This window comes from Mesoplodon mirus (assembly GCF_964341445.2).
Source record: "Mesoplodon mirus genome assembly, chromosome: 18".
Lineage (NCBI taxonomy): Eukaryota > Metazoa > Chordata > Mammalia > Artiodactyla > Ziphiidae > Mesoplodon > Mesoplodon mirus.
Window position 1 is genome coordinate 51,698,146 of NC_138994.1, and position 18,284 is coordinate 51,716,429.

Below are 18,284 nucleotides of genomic sequence, written 5' to 3' on the forward strand. Positions count from 1 at the left end.
TGTCTGTTTTTTGTAAAACAAACAAAAAAACCCGGTGTGTGTGTGTGTGTGCATGTGTGCACGTGTATGCTTGGAAGAGTCTCAAATTATACCCCAAGTTGTTAAACAGTGCACACCTCTGGGGAGAGGGATTTAGAGTAATTGAGAAAGAAGAGATTGTTCTTTTAAAATTTATTTGAGCTTTAACAAGCATGTATTACTCTCTCCCTGTCTCTTTTTTTGGTAAACAAATTACATGAAACGTGAAGATGATTTATAACTAAACTCAGACAATATTTTCTAAAACCCCTGGTATTTTAAAATTGTGATATAATTAACATAAAATTCACCATTTTAAGGTGATTTTCACTTCAGTGCTTTCATAGAGGCTGAATATAATGTTTAACCTTAAATCTAACCGTCGAGTCCCTAATAATGCATGTGGGCATAGTTAAATCATACCCAGACATTTGCTTTTAATTTCAAGGCATTTTAATTTACAGACTTTTTTTTTTTTTTTTTTTTGGCCGTGCAGCGCAGCATGTGGGATCTTAGTTCCCCAACCAGGGATCAAACCCATGCTCCCTGCACTGGAAGCGTGGAGCCCGAACCACTGGACTGCCAGGGAAGTCCCTTAATTTACAGACTATTTTTTAAAAAATTATTTTTATTTATTATTATTTTTATTTTTTTGTGGTACGCGGGCCTCTCACTGCTGTGGCCTCTCCCATTGCGGAGCACAGGCTCCGGACGCACAGGCCCAGCGGCCATGGCTCACAGGCCCAGCCGCTCTGCAGCACGTGGGATCTTCCCGGACAGGGGCACGAACCCGTGTCCCCTGCATCAGCAGGTGAACTCTCAACCACTGCGCCACCAGGGAAGCCCTACAGACCATTTAAAATCCCTCCTAAAGGGTCAGGAGTTTAGGCAATTAGCTAGAAGGCTTGGCAGCTCCCCTCCTCCAGTAACAGTTACAGCACAGGGTGTTATAAGCTTGTTGGGGCTGGAACAGTAGAAAACAAAACAAGCCCTGTCCTTAAGGCTATTTCAGTCTAGATTTCTCGCAGATGTCAAATTGCATCTGTCAAAAAAAGAGCAAAAGATGATGCATCACATGGGTCAGTTAGGAAGGGCCTATCCCCTCTCAAGCTCACCCTCATTGTTTGACTGTCAATCAGTCACCAAGGGGCTTAAAGGGACCTGAGTGATAAAGTGAAGAGGGGGAAGGGCACAGGCCTGGGAGGGTCTCTGGTCAACTTGGCTCCTTGGCTGACTTCTTATCTGCTCTATAATCTTCCAAGGAATTTGCTAACTTTCTATGAAATTTGGCATATGTTAAAGGGTATTATGATATACTCTGGTTCATTTTGTAGTTCTGATACCCTGAAACAAAATGGTGACCACAAAAGATTTTCCAAAAAGTATATCCTGGGATCAAGGCACGACGGGGAGGAGACAAGGGGCAGCCAGTCTTCAGGCGGGGTATCCAGCAGCTGGCGTGGCCATCAGGCCAGGTGGCCCTCCTGGCCCAGGCCAGGCCAGCCTCTTCCCAACACCGTCTGTTGGGAGCATGGTCAGTGGTCATGTCTAAACCCATCGGGGTCCCTGATGCTGAGGCTTACAGGCTACTGATGAAGGTGTGGCCCCAACTGCCCACAGCAAGGTGCTGGCAGGACCAGGGTCGGAGTGAACATCACCGACAGCGAGAAGCACGGCGTTCACATCTCCCCACAGCAGGGCTGCAGTGAACCAATCCTCCAAGACCTGGCCTGCCTTGTGGAAGAGGCCAGAGGGGTTCTGTTGCCTTTCTAGAAACTAATCTTTAAGGGAAAATCCTCACAGGTTATGGAGCAGCCATGGTCAGGACTTGGAAAATGCAGAATGATCACCGGGTCACGATAACTGTGACAAAGAACAGTCTGGGGGAAGAGCTGACTCAAAGACGTTGAGTGACTTGGAGAAGTCTGTGCAGAAGACAGCTGACCAACTGGAGGGATGAATGAAAAGCTCCTGGCTCAGCAGGATTTCCTGGCCAAGGATCTGTAACCTGAAACTCTCTGCAAACTTTATAGGAGAGGCAAGCAACAGCTGAGCAACTGGAGGACATCTCTGTAAATCGATTATGCCAGAAAATTTCAAAACCAGAAGTCCAAAAAGGAAGGGATTGGTGGGAAAGGTTCAGGGGCTCCTAGCGACCATGAGTGGCACCGCAGAGTGCGGCACCCCCAGGAGATGGAAGGCTGCAGCCCAGGAGCATGGCCCTGGCAGCAGGTGAGAGTGGAGGGGCTGGGCTGCCCCAAAGAACACGTGCCTCCAGCCCTCTCCTCCCTCAGACAGAAGTTGGTTAACAGCTGACCAACTGCTGCTTTGACATTCCTATACCAGTTTTCCACAGAAAAAGCACTGTCTTCGCAAACTTACATTCAGCTCCTGCCTGTTTTTCATGGTCTCTACGTGGTTACCCTGCACACTAGCCTCACCTGGTGTACAGGGGGCCTTCCCAGCCCACATTACTCTAGCTCTTTTGACCTTTGGGGCATTTCCTAGCACAGGTGAGACCTGACGTGTCCCAGGACAGCCCCGAGTTTACAAGGTCTCCTGGTCATCAGGTACCACAGGGCCGGCCATTCGTTCCCCTGAGACATTAGAGCTCCCGAAATGTAAAACCAAAATCACCAGGAAGAAGGGCCCAGCCAGGGGAAGGGAGGAATGGCTCAACACAGGTGTTTAGGACTGCTGTTCTTCACGCACTCTTCACGGGACACTTCCTGAACAGTGAGCCGGACTACAGGCTCCCGGAGCCCAACCCCGTGCACTACCCACCCTGCCCGGCAGGGAGCCGTGTGACGCAAGCGGCACAGCCAGCTGGGGCCTGTGCTCAACGCTCAAACCGCCTGGTCCCCAGGCAGACCCCTGGGGGGCTGAACCAGAGCCACACGAGTCTCTGCTGGAAACCAGGCCCAAAGCACAGCGCGGGCAGGGAGGAGGGGAGCACCGGCATGAGGACGTCAGGTGGGCGCTGAAGTCAACCAAATGCTTCTCAGGAGAGACACAAGCTTCTTTCCATAGCATCTGTGTGACCTGCTGCCTTTGGGGATTTGCATTTTCTTTAAGGGCACTTTCATTTGTCTCATGTACTATTTTTTTTTCCTTGTTAGTAAGAAGAAATCAATTTTGAACATGAGTTAACAAGCAGAGGAGTGTCCATATATCTGTATATATACATAGTTTTATTTGTTAAGTACAGAAAGAGTGCTTTGTGGTTCCCCGCATTTTATTTTAATGAGGTCATGCATGGCCCTGAGTAGACAGGGTTTTATGGTCTTGCCTTAAAACTAAGCGCTGCCATCACCACGCTTCAGACCACTGCCCTGAGGGACCAGCTCCTTACGTGCCTACTCTGGGGAAGGCCTTGGGGGGCGGCAAAGAGGGGGTTCCAGTGAGGTCCCAGGATTTTATGACTGGCAGGGTGGGGGCCGGAGAAACTAGTAGAGGTGACGGGTGAGCAACAGAAAGGCACTCTAGGCCCAATCTCTGCCTTGCCCCTGCTTCAAGCACAATAGCTCAGAGTTTTCTATATGTGCCTATTAGCTGTGTGACCTCAAGTAAGTTTCAAATGCGTATTTCCTACAGTTGATGAAGCAAAGTGATGGACTGCAGGCAAACACACCTGGCATAGTGTGAGATACACAGTGGAGGTTCCCAAACTGTGAGCTCTTATTCTGTGTGGATCCCACATTACAGTTTGTTAGAAGGAAGAGATTAGACTCACAGACATTGAAAATAAACTTATGGTTACTAAAGGCAAAAGAGAGGGAGAGGGATAAATTAGGAATACGGGATTAACAGATACACACTACTATATATAAAATAAACAAGGACCTACTGTATAGCACAGAAAGCTATATTCAGTATCTTGTAATAAGCTATAATGGAAAAGAATCTGAAAAAGAATACATATTTGTATAAATGAATCACTTTGCTGCACATTTGAAGCTAACGCAACACTGTAAATCAATTATACTTCAATTAAAAAAGGAATGAGGGCTTCCCTGGTGGTGCAGTGGTTGAGAATCTGCCTGCCAATGCAGGGGACATGGGTTCGAGCCCTGGTCTGGGAGGATCCCACATGCCGTGGAGCAACTAGGCCCGTGAGCCACAACTACTGAGCCTGCGCGTCTGGAGCCCATGCTCCACAACAAGAGAGGCCATGATAGTGAGAGGCCTGCGCACCGCAATGAAGAGTGGCCCCTGCTCGCCGCAACTAGAGAAAGCCCTCGCACAGAAACAGAGACCCAACACAGCCAAAAATAAATAAATAAATAGATAAATAAATTTTTAAAAAAAGGAATGAGGAAGAGGAGGAGGGGGAGGAGGGGGAGAGGGGAGGGGAGGGGGAGGGGAGGAGGGGGAGGGGAGGAGAGGGGGAGGGGGAGGGGAGGGGGAGGGAAGGAGGGGAGGGGAGGGGAGGGGGAGGGAAGGAGGGGAGGGGAGGGGGAGGGGAGGGGGAGGAGGGGGAGGGGAGGGGGAGGGGAGGGGGGAGGAGGGGGAGGGGAGGGGGAGGAGGGGGAGGGGAGGGGGAGAAAGTTTGGAAGTCACTGGGCCATCTCCCTCATTTAAAAAAAATTGAAAAATAACGTTGTTAGACTATGTAAAAGCAAAGTTTAAAAAGTATGTAAATGCATTTATATAAGAAAAATTCAAACACATTACCAGAATAAAATGAAAAAAAATTCTTTGCTTCTTTACCTAGTCTCACTCCAATTTCCTTTCCCCAGAGACATCCATCCACTGTTATCATTTCCAGAGCTTTTTCTTACCTATTTACATATATAAACATGCTTCTCACACAAATGGAATTATACCATATATACTGGGCTGCAGCTTACATTTTGCACCTAATATATGTGAGAGGTTTTCTTTCTATGACAGCACATCTAGATCTATCCCCCATTCTACCACTTTCAAACTGCTATACCTATTCCACAGCATGAATTTACCATATTTTATTTAACCATTCTTCAATGGTGAACATTGTAGAAATCGCCAACGTTTTCTGCTTTTAAGGCTGCAGTTCACCTCTTTCTTGGTACATTTCCTCTAAACATATCCTAATTGTAATAAAACTCAAGAGTTGATAATGTAATAAGGTATTTGTGACTGAATAAGTAAGGCCTCTATGACTCACAGAATTACTAGTCTTTAAAATGGGGCCTATCCTTAGACAAAATGATGACAGGACATTCTAGAAACATGAAGTACTGCATAATAGACAAACAATAAATCCATACAGAGTATTCTGTATGACTATTTGCACAAATTCAGCAAAATCCCTGGGATGGGGGATTAAGCACTTGAGCCAACGGATGGAACCACCACAGTGTGAAAGACTGAAGTGAAGCCCACCCACCCAGGCCACTGATTTCCTGGTCCAGTCTCCCTTAGGACTGTCTTACCAGAGTTCCATCTGTCAGGGTACACCCGGAGAAGCGTTTTGCAAGAAACCCCTCAAAGTTAGTCGTTCTCTGAATAGCAAAGAGAAGCAATTTCACTTCAATTTCCTTAGCTCTGGTACGCATGATCTTGGCCAGTTCTGTCCTTCAAATAAAAGATATAAGAATGTTGTCAAACAAACTGATCATTCAAGATAAGACAAAGTAAGTGGCTTTAGCATATATTATAAAAAAAAAAGTATGTCGTAATTTCAAAACCTGACATCTATCATTAACTAAGTTTAATGCTCAGGGAATAGAAATACATATTCTAAATAACAATTTTAAGATGAAATTATCCACTAGTCAAAAAAAAAACTCAAGGATTATGGACATCAATTTGTTTACATGGGTACTACAATTTTTATCTTTAAACTTTTCAATAATTTGTTAATAAGATATATGAAGCATTTACTCAGTATTTTATAAAAATGCATATATTCTATATAATTTCACAAGTCATTAAGTACTGAATTACAAAGCCCTCCCTCTTCCAGAGAGCTCAATAATCACCTCTTCCACCAGACGGCAGAAGCCCTGGAAAGAGACGTGAGAGACAGGAATCCCCATGTGAAAAGTGACATGTACATGTCTGGGTGGTTCCTGCCTGTGAAGCTTATGTGACATTCAAGTGTCCCGTCTCGGAATGTTAAGTGGTAAGGGAGCAGTAACGCAAGAGTTCTTAGTAAGTACTGAGCTATGGGTCATCTTTCCTCATAAATAAATGACAAAAACCAAATAAAGAGTCTCTGAATTTATTTGAGAATTATGTATCTGTAGGATTTTAGGCAAAATTCGAATAATGAAAGCTTGGCAGCAACACTGCCATTAGCTGACGCAATAGCAGCAGATGTGTTGGCTTTTGGGTACTCCCAGTCTCCTGCGGACTTCATTTTTCACAGAAAATGAATTTTGCAAGTCACTGAACTGGAGGCTAAAGCACCACAACTACTGAGCCTGCGCTCTAGAGCCTGCATGCCGCAACTACTGAAGCCCATGTGCCTAGAGCCCGTGCTCCGCAACAAGAGAAGACACTGCAATGAGAAGCCTATGCACCACAATGAACAGAAGCCACCGCTCGACCCAACCAAAGAAAGCCCACATGCAGCAATGAAGACCCAATGCAGCCATAAATAAATAGATAAATAAATAAATTTATTTTTTTAAAAAAGAAAAGCAGAACAATGATGGAGGTATTCTCACTGCACATTGATATAGGTGATACAGACACATGGGAAAATGTGGGGCAATGAACCACTACAGGGAAATCTGGTTGATGAGCTTTTAGTTGATTAAGAAGGCAGGCTGTTCAAGGCAAGGGCGAGGCTATAGGAAAGTCCTAGAGCAAAGATAAGAGCAGACATAGCTGCTGTGTTGGGTACATTTTACTCTCAAGGCAAAACAAACACAAAAACAAGTGCTCTGGCTACAGTCTACTGGCCCAGGGCTTCTCATGTAACCTTTTCCATGTCTCCTTATCAAGTGTTTACCTTGCCTTCACATAAAGCTCTCTCCTCTAGGGTTAGAACTCTAAAGTTGGAGAAGGTGGGATATGGCTACAGCTGGAGTTTGGGACTTGGTTTTGGGTACATAAAATCTGACTTTCAAAAGGAAAGGAGTCGTCTGAGGGGAGTCCAGCACAGGTGAAGACATTCTCATTAAAATGATGACTTTCAAACAAACAAACCAAAAAAGGTGGGAGTGGTACCAAATCCACAAGACAACACAGAGCCTGTAGAGACTGGGGGATTGGTTTCAATCAACTGGTTTCAACTGATTTCAATCAACACCAAAACCAGTAGAGAGTTGGCATCTACCTTGTGATGTGGCAAAATTCTACTGCAATCCTCTCCGCCATGTACCACTCACGCGGGAACATCCGGCCATATTTCTCCTCGTAGTCCACAAGCTGGCGCTTGATCCAGGCATAGCGCCGGTCAATTTTGTCCAGCCAGGCAACCTTGGGGAGGCAGGGAACAAAATCCACCCCAGTGCTTAGAAGTAGTATTTACAGTTCAAGGAAATAAGCAAAAACATAGAACCAAGAAAAACAAAACCTATTTCTCACGGTTTCAGAGTCTAGGCTACTTCTTTTTTACTTGATCCAGAGGTTCTTAACCTGGGGTCTATGATTGGGCTTCAGGGTTCTACAAACTTCCTGAAACTGTATGCAAAGTTTTATGCATAGGTGCATTTTTGGGGAGAAGATCTGTAGCTCTCATTAATTTCTCCAAAGGGTCAGTGACCCCAAAATGGTTAAGAATTGCTGAACTGTACAGTCAGCCCCTAGGATTCATGGTCCAACAATCAACATTTTAAGACAGTAACACTAATAAAATATAAATCACAGACTTGAGAGCAATCAATTTTCAATAAAATTCAAACATAACAGGGCTTCCCTGGTGGCGCAGTGGTTAAGAATCTGCCTGCCAATGCAGGGGACACGGGTTCAATCCCTGGTCTGGGAAGATCCCACATGCCGCGGAGCAACTAAGCCCATGCGCCACAAGTACTAAGCCTGCACTCTAGAGCCTGTGTGCCACAACTACTGAGCCTGCAAGCCACAACTACTGAAGCCCGAGTGCCTAGAGCCCGTGCTCCGCAACAAGAGAAGCCACCGCAATGAGAAGCCTGCGCACTGCAACGAAGAGTAGCCCCCGATAGCCACAACTAGGGAAAGCCCACGTGCAACAACAAAGACCCAATGCAGCCAAAAATAAAATACATAAAATAAATTTTAAAATAAATTAATAAATTCAAATGTAACATCTGATCTCCTTTGGTCAATACTTACATCTTGGTTTTCTTGAAAAAGTACTAGATACTCTGACAGATGCTGTTTAATAAACTTTTTGATGATTTCCTGTTTGATTCTGGGGTCCAAAATATTAGCAACCAGACAAGCATCTCGTAGGACATTGCTGGGTCCTCCTGGCCTCTGGTAAAACAAACAACACACACCAGTTCAAAAGCCAGAAATGACCTTTAAATCTTATGGCCTCTGACAGCTGCTGCTTCTTGTTCTACTCATGATGTTATTATTACTTCCACTCCCCTGACACTCATTCTTGTGCTGTGGATGGATATTTTAGTTACTTGTTCCTTGATGAAAGAATCATTAAGCTAGTGTGTAGTAGCCAATATAAAAGCTACTCCATGAATCAGCAATGAGACATTTTAGAAACAGGGCCAGCAATGATGGTAGAAACTTTTGCTATCTGAACTGAAGTCACCTTGCTGAAGAGCCCTAAAAAGCAGGATGATACCAGTCTCACTCCACACATGCCAGTTTCCCCTGATTCTAACCTTGGATTCCTGTTCCCAAGGTGCTATATTTGTGCCAAACAGTGTGCTGGCATTTAAAACCTAAACCCAGGTTCTAAACCACCAGCTTTGGGCTTCCCTGGTGGCGCAGTGGTTGAGAGTCCGCCTGCCAATGCAGGGGACACGGGTTCCCGCCCCGGTCCAGGAGGATCCCACATGCCGCGGAGTGGCTGGGCCCGTGAGCCATGGCCGCTGAGCCTGCACGTCCGGAGCCTGTGCTCTGCAATGGGAGAGGCCGCAACAGTGAGAGGCCCGCGTACCGCAAAAAAAACCCCAAAATACAATAAACCACTAGCCTTGTCCCACTGATAGTCAACCATGCAGACAGGCAGCCAAAGGTAAAATATTATGATACTGGCCCCTTGACCTGAAAAAAAACAGTAAAAGTAACTATCAAGGGGCTGTATTGATACATCATGGTGGGAAGGCCTTTGTATTACTGAAGGCAATTCAGTCTCGCTGACCCTTTCTTTATAGCAACTCACTGAATGAACACGGCTGGCTGAGTGGGCTATAGTGAAAAGAACACTTGGCATCTGCTCTTGGCTTGGCTAAATAGCCACATAGCTTTGGCACAATTATTGACACTCATCTGAAATATAAGTGAAAAAAAATAATGGACTTTAACTAGGTGATGATTAAGGGTCTTCCAAATCTATATGACTTTTTTTTTTTGTCAATTCTGTCCAATTTATCCACCTCAACTAAAGTTCAAGAGTTTCCTAAGTATTACCTAAGCTGCCCGAGAGCTAAATTGTTAAAATTCTGACTTGCTCCGTGCTGAGTGGCTGTTCTGCCATTCACTGAGCACCCTGACTGCTCAACTCTGGCTTCTAGATGAAAATGTTTGATCTGACAGAGAAGTCACAAAAGCCAAAGCCTATGGGCTCATGGGTTCAGAGTTTTTCATTTAAAAAGGACCTAATAGGTAACCTTTGGGTAATTTTTTTTAAAAAAATCTTTATTTCCATTTGTGAAATAGTAATAATAACACAAGACCTTTAAGAGAAGTCAACAGTCATTCAGAAGGAAAAAAGAAAACTCTTTAAAAAAAGTCGCCCAGACAGAGAAAAGGGAAGCAAGTTGTTAAAGAAAACCATTTTTCACCTCATCTGCCTCGTGGGGTCTGAGAAAAAGATATAATGTAGGTCAACATTATTTTTTTCTAAATGATAAAGCTGGGTTTCATCCACATTTTTCTGAAACTTCTTAAAACCAGGGTGAACAGCAGAGTATAGTACAGCAGGCCCTGGACTAAGAAGAGGCTAGTGTTTGTAATTTGTGAATACCGTACAACCCCTTTTTACAGGACAGCTTTCCAATATCCACTCCCCACACTTACAGCAAATGAATAAGGAAGATGAAGTCCGCAAAGGAACGTGCTTTACACATAAAATACCTGATTGCTAGAAGTCAGCCAGAATATGTGACATTAAAATCAGAGGCAGGTTTCCTGTAGACGGTAATCTACAAAGCTGGGGCCGCTACCCCCACCTACTTCCTAAGTTTCTTTTATGAGGCGCAAAGAAAAGCGATTAAGATATTTCCAGTTACTGAATTATAGAGCAGATCCAGGAAACGTTCCTTGGCTCGGTGAATGAACATATATCCCCCATCTCCACCCACCAAGTGCTGCTTGCCGGCGTGTGCTTTGGGTCACTTCTGTGCTGCACAGTTCTCCTGAAATAGCTCAAATAATATAGAGGGGAGAAAAGCTTCTGAGGGTTCTTCTCACCCCAACACATGCAAAGCATTAAGATTATGTCTGCTACAATTTGCAGGATGGAGCTGAAGGCAGTTACCCCAGCAGTTACCCCGGCACAGTGACGGCCAAGTGAGGCAAAGCTTGTTACATGAGAAGTGTAACCAATAGCTCACAAGTGAAATACTGTGGGCTTTGCAGACACAATACAAACAGCTATGCTACCAGTGAGAGCTAAAGGGATTAATCCCAAAGAACAGGATCATTAAAAGCCAGCCTCCTAACTGTGTCACTCCGAGAGTTACATAAGCCTGGGGACGTTCCTCCCAGTTGTCTCTTTACCAAACTGAAACCAAAAAGTTATATAATGATCCTAAAAAACACTGCGTCTTGAAAAAAATTTTTATTATTATTTTTTTTAAAACATAGCTATGAGAAAAAGAAGGAATTTACCAGGCAGACATCTTGGGTTTGACACACATTAAATTAAACTGAAACAAATCCTCACTTTTTGATGCTGGGAGGACAGATGGGGAATCAATTGTTGCTCTGGGATATTTAAAATCAAGGATGGTCTCATTACCCTGAACCTCTAGCAAACAGAGGTTATGGTGGCTGGCAAACACTTCTGGAATGGTAAATGAACAGTAACTACAGTGAGTGTGCATCAGGCACAAATGATGATAATATCCAAAGACTGAAGGGAAAATGCAAAACAATACCTTGGTACCCTGGGAAGGAAATGCTTCTTCGAAATCGGCCAGGATTTGCTGTCCTAACTCGGTCTGGGCAGCCTTCACTCTGCAGGGAAAAGAGAACATATCATTGCCTAGGATAAATTTCCAAATGTCCGTAAGTAATTATGCACAGATCCGTAGGGGTTAGAACTGTTGAAGTCTTTAGGGATCATCCAGGAAGAGGGGAGGGGTGGCTAGATAAGAGAGGTCACACATTAGTTAGCAGCATGTTTATGACCAGGACCCAGGCATCGGATTCTTGCTCACTACGGATTTTCCACATCCCAAAGTTCTCCTAGGCCACCTCTCACCCGTTGTGAGGTAGTATATGTTAATCTTTACAAAATGTCATTAGGGGGTAGTTATGCTGCAGGAAAATGCTATATAATAATGCCCAAATCACATATAAATCCATTTCGGGTTACTGGTATAACTACTTTCCAGCTCCATGGAGTACAGGATGGGAGGAGGGCTCCACAGTGCTTCAGAGTCGCTGTGTTTTCAACCCGCAAACTAATATCAGGATTCCAAGTTTTAACAAGAGAACAAAAAGAATGTTTTCTAAAGTAAAAAAGATCCAAATGATAAAGTGAACTGCTGATTAAGGGTGAAGGCCACTGAATGAAGATTTAAGTTCTCTCAGAAGACTGTGAAGATGAGAACTGAGTTATCCTGAACATGAGTTAGAACAGGGAAGTCGGTCCTGAACATGGTGGTTTGTATGGAAGCGAGGAGCTCAAGAAATACTTGTCAGCTGAGAGCAAAGAGGAGGAAGGAGAGCAGCTGGGAGGGGAAAGGAGCTACGGGTCAGCCTCCTGCGAGGAGCCTGTCCTCCACCAGCCCCAGGAGTTGGATGCCTCCCACCAGCCATCCTCAGAGCTGGACGGCCCTGAGCCTGAGGCAAATATTTTATCTTTGCTAAAAGCACCGTAAAATAACGTTCTTCCTTTTTTGGTCTCCACCCTGTTACTTTGGAATTAACTTTATGAAGTTTCTAGAAATAGCGAACAGCTCAAAACCACAGTTTCTTTGGCTACTAGGCAGTGCCTGGCGACGTACTCAGATTTTTTTTTTTTTAATGAGGGGATAGTCAGGACCCAAAACAGTTTGGTTTTTCTATGGCATAGTTATAATTATGCCTTATTCCAAATACTTTCCAGGGTTTTCCCACCATCTTCAAAACTTGTAAAACCACTCTTATAGGTGGGTTTGCAGCCTCTTTAGTCACTTTCCGAGGGGGTTAGAAATGACAGAGTTAAGGCTATCACCGGAGGAGCCCCCAAGGCAGAATCAGGGCCATCCATCTACAGTTGCCCAGTGGACCACAGGAAACATTCCTTGAGTGTGAGCTCTGACAGGACAGAAGAGAACATGCTTTTGTTAAACCGTTGCCTCCAAGGTCTTATGACTCCACATAACGGGCCAGGCAGACAGACTGCCCTGGTGCCAGGTCACAAGACGGAGCTTCCAGAGCCTCAGGCCCCTCTGTTCCTCCTCTCCCCTTGGCAGCGCACAGAGAGCACAGGTTCCCTCCTATGCCACAGGATCATTCCTGGAGGGGGAGCTCCAGCCCTGCCAGGGACAGTCACAGTCTTATTCTCAGGGTTCCTGAGCACTTCAGTGGTAAAGATGGTCCCGGCTCTCCCTCTGTCACCCTACCCAGCCCACCATCCCCTAACTCCATGTTCTTAACCAGATTTGAAATTGGGGTGCCTGAGGTAACATGGATGGACCTAGAGATGATCACACTAAGTGAAGTAAGTGAGAAGGAGAAAGACAAATACCATATGCTAACACATGTATGTGGAATCCAAAATGACACAAATGAACTTATCTATGAAACAGAAACAGACTCACAGACATAGAGAACAGACTTATGGTTGCCAAGGGGGAGGAAGGGTGGGGGAGGGATGGATTGGGAGTTTGGGATTAGCAGGTGCAAACTATTATATTGGGTAAGTTCGTCCACATTTTTCCGTAAGATCTTATGAACTTTTTGGCCAATCCAATACATAGACTGGATAAACAACAAGGTCCTACTGTATAGCACACAGAACTATATTCAATATCCTGTGATAAACCGTAATGGAAAAGAATATGAAAAAGAATGTATATACATGTATAACTGAATCACTTTACTGTCAGCAAAAAATTAACACAACATTGTAAATCAACTATACTTCAATAAAATCCATTAAAAAAAAAAAAGAAATTGGGTGCCTGAAAAGACAACCAAAGCCTATGATAAATACAGAAGTACCAGGCTGTGATTTGCAGACACCCTTGCCTTCTTCTTCAATCCATTCCCAAGGTCACCTCTTGAGATAGTCTAGACTTAGCTGTGCCACTGGTGAGCTACGTGTAATCCTAATTAAGATATTTCCCCCATGTGGGTCACGACTAAGAATGGTTGTGAAATCAGAGGGTGGGGATGGAGGCCTGGACTAGATGCCTTTCAGTATCCGCTCCAATACTGACTATTCTACCACACCCGTCTTACAGCGCTAGCTGGCAATGGCATCCATCTTTACAGGTGACTGGAAGTCGGATGTTTAATTAATGTTGGAGCAGAATAAGAAGCTTTTGCACATAAATGTTTCCAAGCATAGTTCCTGAAGTATCTACCAGTGACTCAGATGAAAGAGAAACCATTTCCCTTCCTGACAATAATGATGGTATCTATAAACCCAAACCATGATCCGTGTACTTTCAGGGTAAGATGTGAAGAGTAGTCTTTACAATCAGTTGCCTGAGCAGGATCCTAGAAAGACGTCAACATACTTAAAAGAACACAGCTTCGGTCTCACTCCTTTATACTCCTTCCTCTTCCAAAGATGAAAAGTAAGTTCCTACTGGGAAGAGATGGATCAACAGACTCTGTTAGCGGAGCATATATGTGAGCTCAGCTACCAAGACTTCCTAGTCATCCTTATGAAAATCAATCTACCACAACTAGAGAAGAGGGGAAATAACAATGCCTCCTGGCATCCAAATAAGCTCGGCCTGGTTGGGTGGTGACAACTCAGTGTCGACCACTCTTAGGAGATGAAAGATTCCCTGTGCTGCCTGGACATGAAGGTGAACCAACTGCCTCCTAGCATCCTCCACGCCATGTGACCAAGGGTTGTTCAAGGGCGCCATTCCCTAAATGTGCTATCAGGTTTCCTAAGGCGTGGCAGCAGAGGGACAGCAAACTATGAAAACCACTCAGACGTTTACGGATAAAATAACCCTGATGCTTCCAATACCTTGTGAAGGACAGTCCTAAAGAAAATACCCTCAATGATTCGCAATAAACTGACCTCTCAACATACGGAGTCTGTGCCAGACAGAATGGTTAGTCAGTCAGATTAGTCAGACGCTCCATCTCCAAACAGACAGAATCTCAACCCAGAATCTTAGAGTGACTCAGTGGGATGCTTTGAGATCATCAAGTACAACCCTTACACTTTCTTTTGAGATTTAAGTTCTTTCTGTCATAGTCACACAGCTAGCCAGGCCTTTTCTTTCTTTCTTTTTTTTTTCAAATTTTATTGAAGCATACTTGATTAGCCAGCCCTTTTCATTCTCCACTTCAGTTTCTTTGATCACTAAGCCATGTGATCCCCTCAACCTGCCAAGTACCTGTCATGTATAAGAGGTTAGAAATAGCCCTGAAAAATATGTTTCAGTTCAAAGCTTTCATGGGTTTCAAGAGAATGCAAAAATCTTCCATTCTTCCTCAGGAAATACTGACTGATTACTAGACACATTTGCTTTCATGGATATTCTTAAGCCAGAGGATCTGAAATGTAAAGATGACATTAAAGGAAAAAAATCTTTCCTTCAACGCTACATTAACGTTTAAGCATTTTCCAGAAGGGTAGTTGGAAGAAACAGCTATATTCAAATCAAAGCCTATGAACTTCTTATTTCAAATGTACAGGCAAAGATTTCAGAACACAACCCTTTGTATGACTCCCACAGTTTACAGACAGCAAGCTCTTAAGTTAGAGAACCTGAAGCAGCGCGCAGGATGTAACTCTCCTGCCTTCTCCCCTCCCCCCAAACAAACAAGCTATTTCTGTCATTTCCAGATGGTTCTACCATCACTATGTAAACATAAGGGAGGAATATTCACCAGAAATGATGCTAAAAAGAAGTCTGGACTTTCCTCAAATTTTTAGTACCTCTTGAAAAAGAACTGTAGTCAGACACTGGAAACGAGAGATTCCTTCCCTTCCGTTATTTTTCGCATTACTTAATAGTATATATTCTCTATTAATCAACACATTTTTTTTTTTTTTGCAAATAGAAGTTGTGAAATGAACTAAAAGAAAAGTAAATCCTCCTGTGTTTGCAGCAACCCTACATGATAATGAGTGGCTGGAGCACCAAACTATACTGATAGAATGTTATCTTTTTCTATTTCTAAGGGGAGTGTTATTACAGCAGTGATCACAAAGTTCCTTCAAATTTATAAAAACACTTCTTTGAAAAAAATGTTAAAAGGCAAGGAATCCTAAAAGAGTGCATTCTCTTGTTTGTCCCTATGGTGCTTTTTTATAACTAAAATTCAGTTCTGCCACATTCCTGCCACTCAGCAATGCCCATCTCACGGAACCAATCAGTAACCAACTCTTCCCCACATCTCCTTGACCTCATGGTCACCGTCAATGGTATGGTCTTCATCTTTTCTAATCCAGAACATAGCCCCAACCTCCAGTCTCTTGTACCTATAACCCACAAGAGTTTTACAAAATACAAATGAGACCATGCCTCTCCCCTTAACATCTTTTATTGTCCACAAGATGAAGAACGGATCCTTTAGCAAGGCATATAAAATCTGACCCTGCCTACCTAGACAGACTGTCACCCTCCACTGTCTCCCCAAGTACCTCGATGTTCTCTCTCTCTCCTATTTTTCCCCCCTCTCTCTTCTTGTCTTGGTGGTAAGATCCTACCCATTCTTTTAAGATCACATTAAAATTGAATTCTTCTGTGACCCTTATTCTTGACCCCTGAAGGGTCAGTCTATCAATTCCCTGCTGTGCCTGTACATATACTATATCCATCCTATACTGAAATTTTCTATTAGTGTCTCTCACAAAAATGGTGAGCGCTTTGAGGGCAGAGAGCATGTGTTTCTTATCTTTGTGCCCTCAGTCCCCCAGCACAGGGCCTGGGATACAAAAGTGTGTGGTAAGTATCTATTAGGTGAGTGAAGAGAAGAATACGTGAGCGGGGAAAAAAGATCACCTCTGGATTGTCAGGCGGGTAAGGGGAGGTGATGGTGCCTCTCCTCCCTCGCCCCCATCCACTGACAGTGAGTCTGCCTTCTCCATCCAAGCTTCCTTCTTTCCTGCAGCTCACAAAGCCCCGTTTGTCTGCTCTCCTGGCTGCTTCACATCCCCAGTGTGACATGGCGATCGGCCAGCTCTGAGTGTGAAGGGTTTAGGAAGGATAAGGGAAAGGGTGGTGATTTCCTGAGTATTCCGCCAAGCTCTGTTCCAACATTCCTTAACAGTTCCTTGGCATTTCACCTCTAAGATGGCACCCTGAGCACGCAGTGCAACCCCTCCCCTTCCTGTCCCAGAAACTCAGAAATAATGAAAAGATTTTAATAAGAATCCAGAACTGGGCAAGAAAAGGAGTGGTAGACTAGAAACTCTGGTAGGAGAGGATTGAAGAAGGAAACCCCTGCCTAAAATGGCTTCTCAAAGAGGAAGGACACAAGGGGAGTGGATACCAGAGCAGGAGGGGGGCCCCAGGGAACCGCTGGAGGGATACGCTGGGGTCCTGCAAGAGGAGCCACAAAGCCAGTGCCCAGGTCTCACCCCTGCCTTGAGCGTTCAGGTCAGGAATGGGTGTGGGTCTGAGAAGCCCAGCAGGGACCAGAGGGCTGACAACATCCAGGCAGATCAGGGAGCCCTCGGGCCCAGAAGATAAGCCACCAGCATATCCCACCTGGCAGTTCCCCCAGCTCCAGCTCCACCTCACCTGAGAAGCACAGTCTGTGGCACACGTAGCCGAGCGGCACATCCCGCCTCCCCGCAACGAGCAGGTGACAGTAAAAGAGCATCTCTGATCAGAATGACAGAGAATCTCACAGCCAAAACTGAGCGATCAGCTAGAAATCACCAAATATTGGCAGAGTGCAAACACCAAGAAAGAGAGTCATCGTGCTCAACAAACTGAAGACCTGACATCAGAGGACAGAGAAATGGAACAGGTGACTCAGAACTTTAAAACACATATAGTTTATACTCCCTGAGAGACTTAAGAGGATACTATGCCCATGAAAAAAGAATCAACTAGATACCCTGAAGATTAAAGTTGGATTGTTGAAATAAAAACTCAACAGCTGGGCGAAATAACAGGATGGGCAAGATTGAAGAATAAATTAAAACAGGAGGGTTGAGTTGAGGAACTCAGCTTAACACAGCAAAAAGATACAAGGTATTTAAAAAAATTAAGAAACAAGGCAGCAGACCTAGAAGTCCCAATATTCATGTACTAGGGATTCCACAAAGAGAGAACACAGAGAACAAAGCATAAAAACTACTCGAAGAAATAAAGGAGAACAATTTCTTGGAATTTAAGAAACTCATGAGTCTTCAGATTAAGAATACAATTAAGGGGGCTTCCCTGGTGGCGCAGTGGTTAAGAATCCGCCTGCCAACGCAGGGGACACGGGTTTGATCCCTGGTCCATGAAGATCCCACATGCCGCGGAGCAACTAAGCCCATGCACCATAACTACTGAGCCTGTGCTCCAGAGCCCGTGAGCCACAACTACTAAGCCTGTGTGCCACAACTACTGAGCCGGCATGCCACAACTACTGAAGCCCACGTACTAGAGCCCGTGCTCCGCAACAAGAGAAGCCACCACAGTGAGAAGCCCGCACACCACAATGAAGAATAGCCCCCTCTCACCACAACTAGAGAAAGCCCGCATGTGGAAATGAAGACCCAACACAGCAAAAAATAAATTAATTAATTAAGATACAATATTAAAAAAGAAAAGAATACAATTAAGTACAGAGCAACATGAATGAAAAGAGACCCATGT

General features: G+C 44.5%; 1 protein-coding gene across 2 annotated transcripts in view; it reads right to left on the bottom strand.

Annotated features, from left to right (window-relative positions):
* The window catches only part of VPS53 (VPS53 subunit of GARP complex), a 133,313-nt gene that overhangs the window by 74,140 nt on the left and 40,889 nt on the right, over nt 1-18,284 (bottom strand). For both annotated transcript variants that reach the window (XM_082605578.1, XM_082605577.1), the window contains 4 exons: nt 11,220-11,298; nt 8,266-8,409; nt 7,289-7,431; nt 5,436-5,577 (listed from right to left, as the gene is read on the bottom strand). In XM_082605578.1, the coding sequence (XP_082461704.1) occupies nt 5,436-5,577; nt 7,289-7,431; nt 8,266-8,409; nt 11,220-11,298 (508 nt within the window). The remainder of the gene's footprint in view (nt 1-5,435; nt 5,578-7,288; nt 7,432-8,265; nt 8,410-11,219; nt 11,299-18,284) is intronic.